The 13351-nt window shown below is 32.1% G+C and overlaps 1 protein-coding gene across 1 annotated transcript; it reads right to left on the minus strand.

The window, feature by feature from the left end:
* Window positions 1-3731: 3731 nt before the first annotated feature.
* On the minus strand, window positions 3732-7242 carry LOC100806529 (uncharacterized). The gene is made up of 4 exons (XM_003527384.5): window positions 6918-7242; window positions 6646-6807; window positions 5700-5918; window positions 3732-4103 (listed from the first exon to the last, which is right to left on the minus strand). Exons 1-4 carry the CDS (start codon window positions 7098-7100, stop codon window positions 3762-3764), a joined length of 906 nt encoding a protein of 301 aa, XP_003527432.1. The 5' UTR covers window positions 7101-7242; the 3' UTR covers window positions 3732-3761.
* Between the last annotated feature and the right edge of the window lie 6109 nt (window positions 7243-13351).

Below are 13351 nucleotides of genomic sequence, written 5' to 3' on the forward strand. Positions count from 1 at the left end.
TAAGCAAGATATAAAAAATAAGAATATTATTACACAAATAGAGTCAAAAGAAACATCAAGATCTGGAATTTGGGTTCTCACTAGAAATTTTGCATAGCAATCCAGAGGAAGAACAGAGAAAATAATAAAACAAAATTTTAGATTTAACACAAACAAACTCGGACACACCAAAATTATATCCCTGAGAAGAGACAAAAACAACCCCTAAAAAGGGGAGAGAGGAACCAAAAAAATTAGAAGGACTACATTTTACATGCAAACCAAACCTATGAAAGTACAAATAAATAACAATACCAAAAAAAAAAAAAAACAATCAAGAGACTTTGGGATAATAAGCCATGCAACAGATGATTACAATCACACTAATCAGCGTTTGATGTGTTTGACTTTGTTCCACCCCTTCTTGCATGAATCTCCCACAATCTTCACCCCTTTCTTGAGCAAGACCTTGAGCTCCTTGGCCCTATCCTTCATCTTCTGTTCAAACCCACCCATGAGAAGAACAAAAGACAAAACAAAAACTCTTTGGGAAGAGAAAAACTGAAGAAAAAAAAAAAACTTGTGTTGGGTTGAGAGTGTTAGGCTAATTGGTATTGTGTTGTGTTCTAAAAGGTGGTGGAAGGAGAGAAAAAAACCACTTTAAACTAAGAGGCCCAATGGAATCCAACGCATCGTAGGACACGTGGCGGTGATCGGTTGGTGATGTGGGTATAAGATTTGATCTGAGTCGTCCTTTGATGCCTACGTTGATTGAGGGATAAGCATTGGTGTGTGGGGACCACGTGAATGCTGACACATCTGAAAGCAAAGTGAGTCTAGCTCATTAGGTGGGTGGCAAAATCTAAGAAAAAGAAGTTCAAGGGAAATTGGTGAAAGAAAATAGTGAAAATTAAACCGTTAAAATTGTGTGTTTGTGTGTGTGTTTACTATTTAAGTTCTGTTTACTTAAGCTTAGTTACATATTATTTAAATTTTATATTATGGTAGTAAGTATTTGTGTAAATAGTCTTTAGAAATTTTATGTGTAAAACAATACTCATACACATAATTTTGTTAGAATAATATTCATATTATGAATCAGTTTTTATATCATATTTAAAATTATGTGGATAATTTCTAATTATATATATATATATATATTAAAAAATTGAAATTTTGCAGGACAATTATCCCAAACTAGTCCACCAAGTTGTTTGGTGAAGAAAAAACCGAAAGAGAGAAAAATATCAAAGCAATAATTTTATTTAGTTAATAATTGTGCTATTAAAAATTTATTTAATATAAATAAATTTTAAATTTAAAAATCAAATATAGATTGTTATCTTTATGTAAGCAGTTTTTTTTATAAAAAAAAACATTAATATCTTTCTATCATTTTCTTTCCACGTTCGATCAATCTATATATATACCCGTTATAGTATTGGTTTGCAGGTCTATTTTTTTGTTTTAAAAGAGAAAGTCCAATTTCAAGGAATAAATAACCCCCTCACCCACTTGCTATCCACACACACACACATGCACGCAAGGTGATGAAGAAAGTAAAAAAAAATAAAAATAAAGAAGAACGAAAAGGATATTTATTATTTGAATTAATTAAGTATTAATATTTCAATAATCTCTTTTTTTTTATTTCTTAGAGCAAAGGGCACACTTAAATGAAAGTTACTGAAAGGAATTATTAAATGTGAGAAGAGAGTTTTGATGTGAAGAAAAACTGTCATCTTCGAATAAGGGAGTTTTCATTTGATAAATTAACTAAGTTTTCATCCACCTATTAATTAACAAAGAGCAACATTACCAAAAGAATGCATAAATACAGCTTAGGTATTGTCTATACTATACTCCAGAATGTTTTATTCACTATATAGCCTTGCTGGAATGTGAAGGAAGATACGTATTTCATTCTCAAGTACTCAACAATATAATAAGCATATATTAAGTTGTATAGTAATAATTAAAGTCGAATAAAGTAGAAACATTTCTGTACTTGCCGAGCATTCCTCTCTATTTGAATTTGTGCCATGGAAAGAAGGATTACATCTCAAATCTCAAATAAAATAAAAAGGTTAAATATTATAATTTGGGTGGATTAATTGTGCTCCAGGCACTAACTAACTTGAGGAAACTTATTATGAAAATAATCAACGATGGTATTTTAATAAACCCAAGGCGTTAAATGGTCGAAATCATTATTAGTTAACGAGTAATTAAGTGGTTAACATATCAAACTTTCATAAATGCAAGTTTCTTCTCAATATATTTCTCATTTTAAATACTTATGGTAACGTATATGTTTGGATTCTGGTTGAAGAAGCTCCAAATTTCTTTAATTCTCAAAACAATGATTTTTTCTTTTCATTTTGTATCTTAAAATTTTAAAAAATATATATTAGAATTCTCAAAAACTCATTCTCAATTTTTATCCAAACATAACTTATGTTTCAGACCCTATGTTCATGTCTGTCTACTCTTGCTTTTAAATGGGATAGGCCAATAATTATATATTCATGGTTAAATTTGAATTTAACTACTTAAAATTTAAGAGGAGAGAAAAAAAAAAGGAAAGTCGAAGTCACAGAGAAAATAGCTTCTGAACCATTGGACCCAATTCAGTAAGGGGGACAAAGGCAGCAAACATATGATGACAGAGACATAATCTCCTACGGAAAAATTATTGTGTTTCCTTAAAGAGAAAAGGCTAAATAGAATAAGAATAAAATTTTTATTAGATTAAATTAAAAATATATAGGGAGAATTCTACAACTCCATGGATAGACATTATCAAATTAATCTATCTTTATGCATATAAGGAATTATTTGATATTAAAAATGTCATTTTTTTACACTTGCACTGTTTAATAATTTTTTATAGCATATATCAATTTTTTTTATAGAATGTAAAATTAATCAATCCAACAATTTAAATTATTTTTCTGATCATATATATCTAATTTCACATAAATTAGATAATTGTAAGTATTTTATGTTGTAATAAATATTTACTTGTATTTTAACTAATATATTATCCATTAAAATAAAGTGATAATTAATTTTTTATTTTGATAAATTTTACAGATATATTTTTTTATAAGAGTTTTAAAATAAATAAAATTCACCCGTGGTGGTTATTCCAGTGATGAAGAATTTATTTTCCTTTAATAAGATTCTAAATTTAAATTTTATAAATTAAAAAAAAAAAAAATTTCTTTAAGAATGCGTTTGGATAGAGAATTTTAACTGAAGAAAATAATTTATCAGAGAATTTAAATTTCTGTAATCTAGAATTCATTGTTTGGATTTTTTTGTGAAGAATTTAAAATTTTAGAATTTTAAAACAGAATTTTAAACAACTAAAAATCTGGAATTTCAATTTCATTCTCAAAGGTGAGAAATTGAAATTTTCTTCTTATAATCTTCTTCAAGAGATACCGTTTGAGCTCGTGGAACATCAATTGAGTGTGAATGTAGAGGAATACGTATAACTAGCACACCAATCATATCTTCTCTTTTTTTTCATTCATTTTTTTTCACCCTCATAATTTTAATTTTTTTTATCCAAACACAAAATTTTGAAAATAAAAAAATTTCAATTGAAGCATTTGAAATTCTCAGAATTTTAAATTTCTTAGAATTTTAAATTTTCCCATCCAAACACACTCTAAATGAATATACTCAAATTGAGTAATTAGACTAATGTAATTTTTATTCATAGAGAAAAAAGACTCATGTAATTTTTTAATACCAAAGTTTTTAAATACAATTTAATAAAAATAAGTTATTACTAAGGTCAAAGCATTGTACAAGGAATGTATAGCAATGGAGGAACTCAAATTCCCAGACCAGCAATAGGAGCATCCAAGAACACATCCAATGATGAACAATTGTAGAAAGTTCTCACCAGAGAAGTGAATTGCACTGAATACAACTGAGCTTATGGCAACAGCTTGCTGCCACTCCAAGGTAGAAGAAAGTGAGGTCAAAAGAAATCCCCTATAAACAACTTCTTCCAAAAGGGGAGTGACAATGCAATAAGCAAGCACACAAGACAATCTTGAGATGTCACTGTTTAGGAGCATGTCCTTCAGTATGGGGTTGTTCACAGGCTGCATGCATATGGTAAAAGTAAAGTTAAAGGAAAACATTACACACCATCATTTCATAACTTTCAACCCGTCTCAGTTTGCTATGGTACAGACTTAAAAAATTGCAAATTTTTAGAATAACTACATACAGAAATATAGAATCATGAGGTTTGGTTCGGAGGGGCTGGAAGAAATGATAGTTCCATGGTTTGCAATAATAATGCCTTTATTAAACATCATGAGAATAGGATAATGACACTTTCCACAACTCACACAGTAAAGTAGGACTACATTTTGCAATCAAATATTGCTGGATATTCTCCACAACTGAATCAAATCATTCGGGTAATTTATATTAGGTATGTGGGAATGCATAAAAATCTTAGACATTTGTTAACTTTAATAGGATTAAAAATTATTACACGAATTTTTCGGCCATATAGCTCCTTTAGTGCATAGTGCATACTTTTAAGTCAGATGCCAAATACAATACTTTTGTTTCTTACTTACAAATTTCCCTTAGTCTCTTCTTCTTTCTTAAGTTTCCCCCTTTTTAGTTCTTCCAAAAATGTTGTTAGCAGCAAGTACCATTATAACCCTGTTTGTTTCTGTCATCAGGCTATCTAATTTCAAATTGGACAAGTAATTTTTCTAGCATGCATATTATCTCTGAGCCTCCCTAAACTAACATGGCAAAGTTACCGTGTATGAAGAAATTAAAACTGTGATATTAAAAGAAATATAAGAAACGTTAAAACAGTAAATGTTAGTTGATAGGAGCCTCTAGGTTTAACCCATTGATCCTCTCACCTGTTGCCATGTAGGTTATGCCTAGACAACTTGAGTTATGTGGGTATTTTTCATTATAAGGTAGGACATTTTATTGAGACCAGCTTTATTATCATACCTATATACTAATGCAAAAAAAAAAAAAAAAAAAACTCAATACTTGTTAAGAAAGAGGTTTAAAAGTGAAAGAAAAAAAAAAATAATGATACCAATTTCTGGTTCACTAACTACAGCAACATTGATATTGAACAGTATGGTGTTTGATAGAAGATTCTTGATGCTTCTGATCTATTACTATGTGTGTTTACAAGAATTTTCGATTAAGATATTAGGCCACAGAGGTACCTTGAGATGTCAAACTAAAAAGATGCCCTTGGTGTAGGATAACACCACCTATTTTAAAGATGATGCCCTGCTCCTTGAGGAAGCTTAAATCCTGAGGCCATGTTTTAAAGACAAATTATCTATTCCCTTCCACTAAATACTCCCAATCTCATGTAAATCTTGCACAAATCAAAGTTTCATTCCTATTAATCTCCTCTTCCTCACTGTTCTCGCAGTTTGCTCAATTGTTTTGTCATACACCATAGCCTTTGGTTGTTGTTTACTCTTAGAAACTATTTCTTTTTAAACACTACTCATTCCATAAAGCTTTAAACTCCCCGATAATGAAAGGGTGCTTTATTGTTCTACTAAGAAAGCTATGCAAGCAGCAAAGATAATGTAAGGAGAATCATGACAAATGTGCTAGACATATAGTTTTTGTACACAAATGAAATTAAATATATAACTGTGTATATATATATATATATATATATAATCACCAACCTTGGAGCCAAATAATCTGTCAGCAAGTAGAGATGTTAGGAAAATTAACAGAACAAGAAACCCAAATCCCACAGCTGATGACAAAAACCAGTTCCTGTTGCTCAATAATTTGTTCTTTCTGGAGAAATTTGAAAACTTGTATTGTGGCTTAGCTGTGTACTTCAATAAAACTAGAGCCCCACCAAACTCGAGAATTTGAATGGTGAGAAGTGATAAGGCCTGCATCAGTGAATGAAAAGAGATTGTTAAAACTTAAAACATCTTCTCAAAAGGCATAACACTGTGAACCAATGAACCTAAACTCCAGCAGAATGTAAATTCAGACCATGAACTAAATGTAAAGATGAAGGACCATTTATAGCATATCACTTAAAAACACCAGTTCTGGTTGATGCTCTATTGCACAACCTTAAAACCTCTGATGCGCACACTGGATATGTGAACATAAAAACACCATTCTATAAATGCAAGCTATCCCCAAGCACAAGTGAGATACAGCAAAGTGACAAGCCATAAAAAAGCAACTTCCAATTCAGTCTTGCAGAACTAAAAAAAACACTGTTGATCTATACCAATTAAAGCAATAATAATAACAACTAACAAGATTTTGGAATGATTTTACTTTTTCCTTTAAACTTAGCAAATCAATATCACCACCACATTAACCTTGGAAAGATTTTGGTCATCAATTAGTCCCTCTCAAACAGAGATTAGGTGTGTTGCCACTTTAATCCTCAGTAAGACATGGTAATATATATTTGAATTTGAAGTACCAATTTGGTTATTAAATATTTTGACTAATAATGTGGCGACACGTTAATTTCTCAAGGGACTAATTTAATAACAAAAATCTTTATAGGATTAACATAGTAACACCCTGATGATATTTGGAAGATTTAAGGGTTTACTACTCTAATGATTATAAGAAATAAATAATAAAGGTGACCTCAGTTTGTGGGTCAAGAACAGGTTGTCCATTAAATAGAGCAACCACGGATAAGCCTCCAAAGCTAAAAGGGATATGCAGAGTGAATAAATAGAGTGCAAGATTGCTCCACACGTTCCCACTCTCCCATGGACTATCATCCTCTTGCAACTCTGAGAATCCCTGCAATTTGTAACAACAAAAAGAAGAAGAAAAATTAGAATTAATGATTGCATCAGAATCAGAGGGTCTCAGAGACCTAAGAGAGAATCAACATGTTTTTTTTTTCATACCTGAGAAAAGGGTGTGACGTGTTCTTTCCTATTGCAAAAGCACTTGAAAGGGTTGCGTTGGGAGGGAGTGCTTCCCAATTGCAGTTTCGGTGAACATTTCAGGCTATAATCTGTGTTTGGGAAGTGAAGGCACTGAAAGGGTGTGGCCAACTCATGAGATGGACACACCAGAACCGACAACATTTGCCTCTGGAATCGAATCCTTAATACTCAAACCTTTATCTTGCAATATAGTATTCCACGACTGAGATTGAAGGTCTTCAGTTTGGACTTTGGACCAATTATTCAGGCTTCAACACTTCAATCAGAAACTTATCTTACATTTGACTTATTTTTCACTTGGATGTTTGTTAAAATAATTTAATTTTGATTCGTTATTCTCTTAATCGATTATAGAATTTTTTTAAAATAATTACTATAAAGACTTAAAAGTATTTTTTATCTCTATTATATATTTGACTTTTGTATTTAATTTATGATAAAAAAAATTTCTTTACATCTATTTTTTGATATTTGAATATTTTTATTTTAGATAATTTCCGTTAGTGGACTAATGACGTATTTATTAAATATTTTATAATATGATATTCAAATATCGTCAGTATTTGATTTAAAAAATATATTAAAAAACATTTATTTTTTTTTAAAAAAAAACGTGTCGACTTCCTTGTATTCCTATGCATGCGACCTCCAATCAAGACCTACCTTGCGTTGGCCCTCCACCACCACCAAATCACCATAAGCGACTAGATCTGATTCGCAACACCTCCGACCGCCACAGTCTACTAGATCTTGCCACATAGACCATTGCGGCGCCGCAACCCACCCTTCACCTACCCCGCCAACTCCATCACCACCACCTTAATCTATCCAAACAGAACCCACAAGTCCAGATCTAAGCCAAATTTGAATTTTGAGAATTAGAATTAGGATCGACCAAGCTTGAATTTTGAGGACAACCTATAATTGGTTCATCTCCAAGGTTTCGGCGTCAAGTTCGGGTCTTTCGAGGGATTTCCAGGAGAGGCCACCAACGCACGCGGTGGCGTCGTAGATGAGTGATAGTGCGATGGCCACAACGACATAATAATGAGAGGACGATGAGGACGAAGAGGTTGTCGAGGTGGAAGGACTTCACGGTGGGGTTGAAGCCGTAATAGACCTTGAGGGGTGGCAGTGTTAGGCATGCGTTGTGGTGACTAAGGCAAAGGCAAATTGTCCCTCTTTTGAGACAAGGAACTTGCCATCTTTGTCAATCCAATTCATTTGAGAACCATTTATTTCCCCAAATGAGAGACACTTCCAGAATATTGACTCCTAACTAAACAAACTTTGCACAAAAGGAAAAGGGTACCCATAATATGGAAGAAAGACCAATGTTTTCCATGTTCACAAATGCACATGGAAGAAACATAGTTCATCTGAAGAAAAAAAAAGACAAAAAAAACACATAAATCTAACTACTATGCTCTATGAGACCATTACCAATAACAAGAACCACCCCAGAAAAGAATATGAAGTAGAGAGAAGAACTTGGTTGTTGCTTTTTATTTTTATTAAGGATGAGTAATTGTTCTTCTATTGGCAAGTATACCAATTTGCACAAGTAGTATTTAAACGGTAAGACCAAGTATCGTATTCACAAAGAATTTGTTTTACTTAGATGTTGTATATTCAATATGTAAACACTTTTAACTTTAGGAATGAAATAAAAGGTCCATCAATGATTTGATTTTTCTGTAATAAACTACGCTTATCAAATACCGAAATAAACACAAAGCTGTAAAATACAATAAATATCAAGGTAAAAGTGTTGGGGAGTCTTCTACTGAACTTTCTCTTGCCGTAGTAAAAAGTTTTTTCTCTCTATTTAACGTTATTTTAGCGCTCTTGCACCACCGATTTACTCAGACCATATTTCCTCACACGAATGGGTCTAACTCTCTTAGTTTTTGTTCTTGATTCCTCAACAAACTCGTTCTAAGGGAGTTGCAGTATGCGCACAGTACAAAATATACTAGATTACTGCATTTTATTCCTAGATAAACAGACCTCTAGCTGCTCTATCAAGTTCTAAGGATTCCAAGCATTTTCCAACACTAAAAAATCTAACTAAACATACAAATGGATGATCAAGCCACAAGCATGTAAAATAAATGCATATAGAAGTAAAGAACACCAGAGAATAACATTAAATAGATAGTTAGAAATTTACATTAAGAGTGCTCAGTAGAATAACTCCTCCACAATGAAGTTTCTAGCCCTCCATTAACAAGTAGGACTTAATACAAAGAGGAAAATGGTGTTTGAATGAAAGAAAAAGATAAAGGATGAAGAAAATGTCTTCTCTCCAGCCTAGGTGTCTTCTTCCTTCTTTTTTATGTAGTAGAAGCTTGGTGTCCTTTCATTTTCCACTAACTCAGTGTTTTAAAGGCTCTTGGACTTCTCAGTATACGAAGGCTCGCTCAGTGAGCATGTCTCGCTGAGCGAGAGTAAGTGAATATCTGCTAAGCGAGAGTAAATGAATATCCGTTAAGCGAGCTTGTGCCCACTAAGTGAGCCTGGGAATGCTAAACGCGAGTAGAGACAACGACCTCGCTGGGCAGGTTGGCTGCCCACTGCTCTCTAGCTTAAAATCTTCTAGGGTTTTGCATTCGCTAAGTGAGCTGGCTGCCTTGCTAGCTAAGCGAATATGGCTCGCTTAGCCAATCTGTCTCGCTAAGCGATTCCTTCAGCAGCATTTCACACATTCTCTTCTTTAGCCTACAAACTGAGTTAAATTCAATATTAATTCACAAAAAAATGGGGTTTCTACTTTATAAATTCATACAAGAATGAAAACATTTACAATCTTCACAAAAGAAACCGTAAATTAGAGGCACATTGCTATTTTTTTTACTTATTTTCAATGCAATAAAAGCGTATGAATAACAATTAACAGTAATGATAAGAGAAAGAAAAGAATATGAACAAACCCGAATATAGGATTTGACCAGTCAAAAAGTCTAATAGTAGATGACATGCTTATCAAAATCATGATTTAACTTGTAGAATCGTACGAGTTTATGATTCCATGGAGCCTCCACGAGTTAAATCCTGACTAGAATCAAAAACTGAGTGCAATCAAGTGAGTTTGCGCAGACTCATGCGAGTTAATGTAGACTTGTGAGTCTGCACCGAGTTTGCGGGTTTGGGAAAAATGGAAATGGCGTCTGTTCGTTTATTTCGTTTTTCTCTCTTCCTTACCACTTTGCATCAGTATGGCAGTGCTTCCATCAAATCATTTTTTTTTCTTCCTCCTCGCTTCGTGTTCAGTTGTTCCCTCATTCCATCCCGCAATTGTGCGACAATACGACTGCAACAGCGTAGGCGAGGTGCACATGCGTGGTGGTTGCGGCGACGATGAGATGAAGTGTGAGTGGGCAAGTGTGCGTTTCTTCCACGATTATGTGAGTGCATGGTGGCCGCAACGACAATGAAGTGCATGGCGGTGAGGACAATGAAGAGAGTCTTTATTGTTCTCTTCTTTGTTCTGTTTTCACTTTTCATCCTCTGCGACAGTAAAGTGCGATGGCCCAAGGCTAGGTTTTCTTCTTTTCCTCTTTTGTTTGTAGGTTTGCCTTTTGATTGAAGAATACTATAAATTTGTAGTTGTCAAGACTCAAGAATCTTGTGAATACAATATGAAGCTTTTAGTTACAAATACAATGCAAAAATGGTTCAGTAATTTTCAAGAATATGGTAACTAACAAAGAACATTGAAACATGTTACGAAAGCTATATGTAATATGTATCATAATGATAAACAAATTGGATTAAAAAGGTAAATATCAATTGGCTAGGCAATACTAGACCAAACTTATCTATATATGAAAGAAGACAGATATGAAATACTTATTTGACAATTGAGTCTTTTATGTTGAAGATAGATTTTGTTCTTCTTCTTATCTTATTTGGCTCAAATGTATTTTAGGTCTTTTATGTTTTCATTTCTCAAGTTTTTTGAATTTGTAGTTGAGTAAAATTGGTAGTTCAATTTGTAGTAAGATTATACAACAATAATAAATCAGCGAGAGATACAGCTCTACGTTCCAAAGATAAATAATAAACCTCTGTATTATTTTTTTTTGTTTTGAAGTTAACCTCTATATTAGTTTGAACATTATAATATTTTTTATTTAAATTTATTTGAGTTCTTTATTTGTTAGTAACTATTTTCATTTCATTCATATTATGTATAATAAGTGTTGTCTCGATTGAAAACATATGAAGTTTATCTAAGAATTTTTTTTCATATTTGAGGTATATATATACATTTTATTGATTGAGAAAAACGACTTATAATTCCACTTTAGCTTTATATAGATTAAATTTTGTGAGACTTTTTTTTTTTTGAAAAACAATAGTTGATTAAATTATTTTTTTAATAAATAAATAAATAAATAAATTTGGTGTTGCGGCTAATTGTGTTTTTTTTACTCAAAACTCTCGAGATTTTATTTTCAATCTAAAAATAAGGGTACTTAAGTTAGAATTAAGATATGAAATATTTTTAAAGATTAAAAGTGAGAAATTTAGTAGAAATTTGATAAAATTATAAGATATAAGATAAAAAAAATTTAATAGAAAAGATTAAGGTTTGACAAGGAAATTAAAATAATAAATTTATATATATTAAAAGACAATTTAAGAAATATATTGCATAAGTACCAAACGAATACGAGCAATAAATTACAAAAACACAATAATAATAATAATAATAATAATAATAATAATAATAATAATCTATTATTAACGTTCGGATATATGTGCCACGCTTTTTATATTTTCAGGGACTAAATTTTATATTTTTATTGTTTAGCGGTGCATTTGTTCGCACGACAGAAAGACGAAAAGTCAAAAAAATATTATGACAAATATGTCCCTATGCTAACAATCCACATTAACAATCATTTCAGTGAGAAATTTTTCCTTTCATGTCATGTTTTGGATTGAGTGGCCTCAGAATAATTAAGAAGGGGGAGTTGAATTAATTATTCCTAAACCTTTACTAATTAAAAATTACTCTTCTAAGGCTTTTACTAAATTGTTAGGAGAATGAGGAGTAGAAGAGAAACTTAACAGAAAGTAAAAGCGGAAATTAAATGCACAGCGGAAAGTAAAAGAGTAGGGAAGAAGGAAACAAACACACAAGAGTTTTTATACTGGTTCGACAATAACCCATGCCTACATCCAGTTCCAAAGCGACCTGCGGTCCTTGAGATTTCTTTCAACCTTGTAAAAATCCTTTTACAAGCAAAGATTCACAAGGGATGTACCCTCCCTTGTTCTCTTTGAACCTAGTGGATGCACCCTCCACTAGAACTGATCCACAAGAGATGTACCCTCTCTTGTTCTCAGTCAAACCCAAGTAGATGTACCCTCTACTTGTACCACAAAGGATGTACCCTCCAATGTGTTAAGACAAAGATCTCAGGCTGTTAAACCTTTGATACTTTGTGAATGGGGATACAAAAGAATTCTCAGGCGGTTAGTCTTTTGAACACTTTTGTATTAGGGATAGGGAAGAATCAAAAGAATTCTCAGATTGTGTCGTTTTGAATTCTTTGACAAGGGAGAAGGGAGACACAAAAGAATTCAGGCGGTTAGTCCTTTGTTCTTTTGGAAAAGGGAGAAGAGAGACACAAAAAGAATTCAGGCGGTTAGTCCTTGGTGAATTCTTTTTGGCAAAGGGAGAAGAGAATGAAAAGATGAATAGCACAAGTTTTCAAGGTTTGGAAAATCAGAAAACTTCATAAAGCTTTTGGTACAAAGAAGAAGAAGAAGTTCAAAGAGATTCAAGGCTTGTAAAGGATTGTAATGATTGGAAAAGTATTCAAGATTGAATGAATTGAATTTCTTTTTTTTTTTTTTTGCAAAACAAAGCCTTTCTTTTATAGACTCTTTGTGTCTGGTCAAGAAGACCATTTAGAAGAGTTATAACTTTTAGAAAAACTTAAAACCAATTTGAAAAAGTCAAAAATCTTTTGAAGAGTTACATATTTTGATTTTTTCAGAAATAGTCACTGGTAATCGATTACCAAATTAGTGTAATCGATTACACAAAACTTTTGTGTGAAAGGATGTGACTCTTCATATTTGAATTTGAATTTCAACGTTCAAATGCACTGGTAATCGATTACCAAAACACTGTAATCGATTACATCTTTTTGAAAATAATTGGAATGTTGTAAATTCAATTTGAAAACTTTTTCAAAACAATTTTGCTACTGGTAATCGATTACCAAAGAGTAAAAACTCATTGGTAAAGGATTTTGTCAAAAACTCATGTGGTATTCAAAGTTTTGAAAAACTTTTTAATACTTATCTTGATTGAGTCTTCTCTTCATTCTTGAATCTTGAGTCTTGAATCTTGATCTTGATTCTTGAGATCT

This window comes from Glycine max, chromosome 6 (genome assembly GCF_000004515.6).
Source record: "Glycine max cultivar Williams 82 chromosome 6, Glycine_max_v4.0, whole genome shotgun sequence".
In the NCBI taxonomy this organism is placed as follows: Eukaryota; Viridiplantae; Streptophyta; class Magnoliopsida; order Fabales; family Fabaceae; genus Glycine; species Glycine max.

Excerpts from the sequence above, each read along its gene's own strand:
- LOC100806529 (XM_003527384.5), bottom strand. The coding sequence starts at position 7,100 with ATGTTGTCGGTTCTGGTGTGTCCATCTCATGAGTTGGCCACACCCTTT. Across the intron at positions 5,919-6,645 it reads TTCTTGACCCACAAACTGAG|GCCTTATCACTTCTCACCAT; the intron begins GTCACCTTTATT and ends TCACTGATGCAG. Across the intron at positions 4,104-5,699 it reads ACAGATTATTTGGCTCCAAG|CCTGTGAACAACCCCATACT; the intron begins GTTGGTGATTAT and ends ATATGCATGCAG.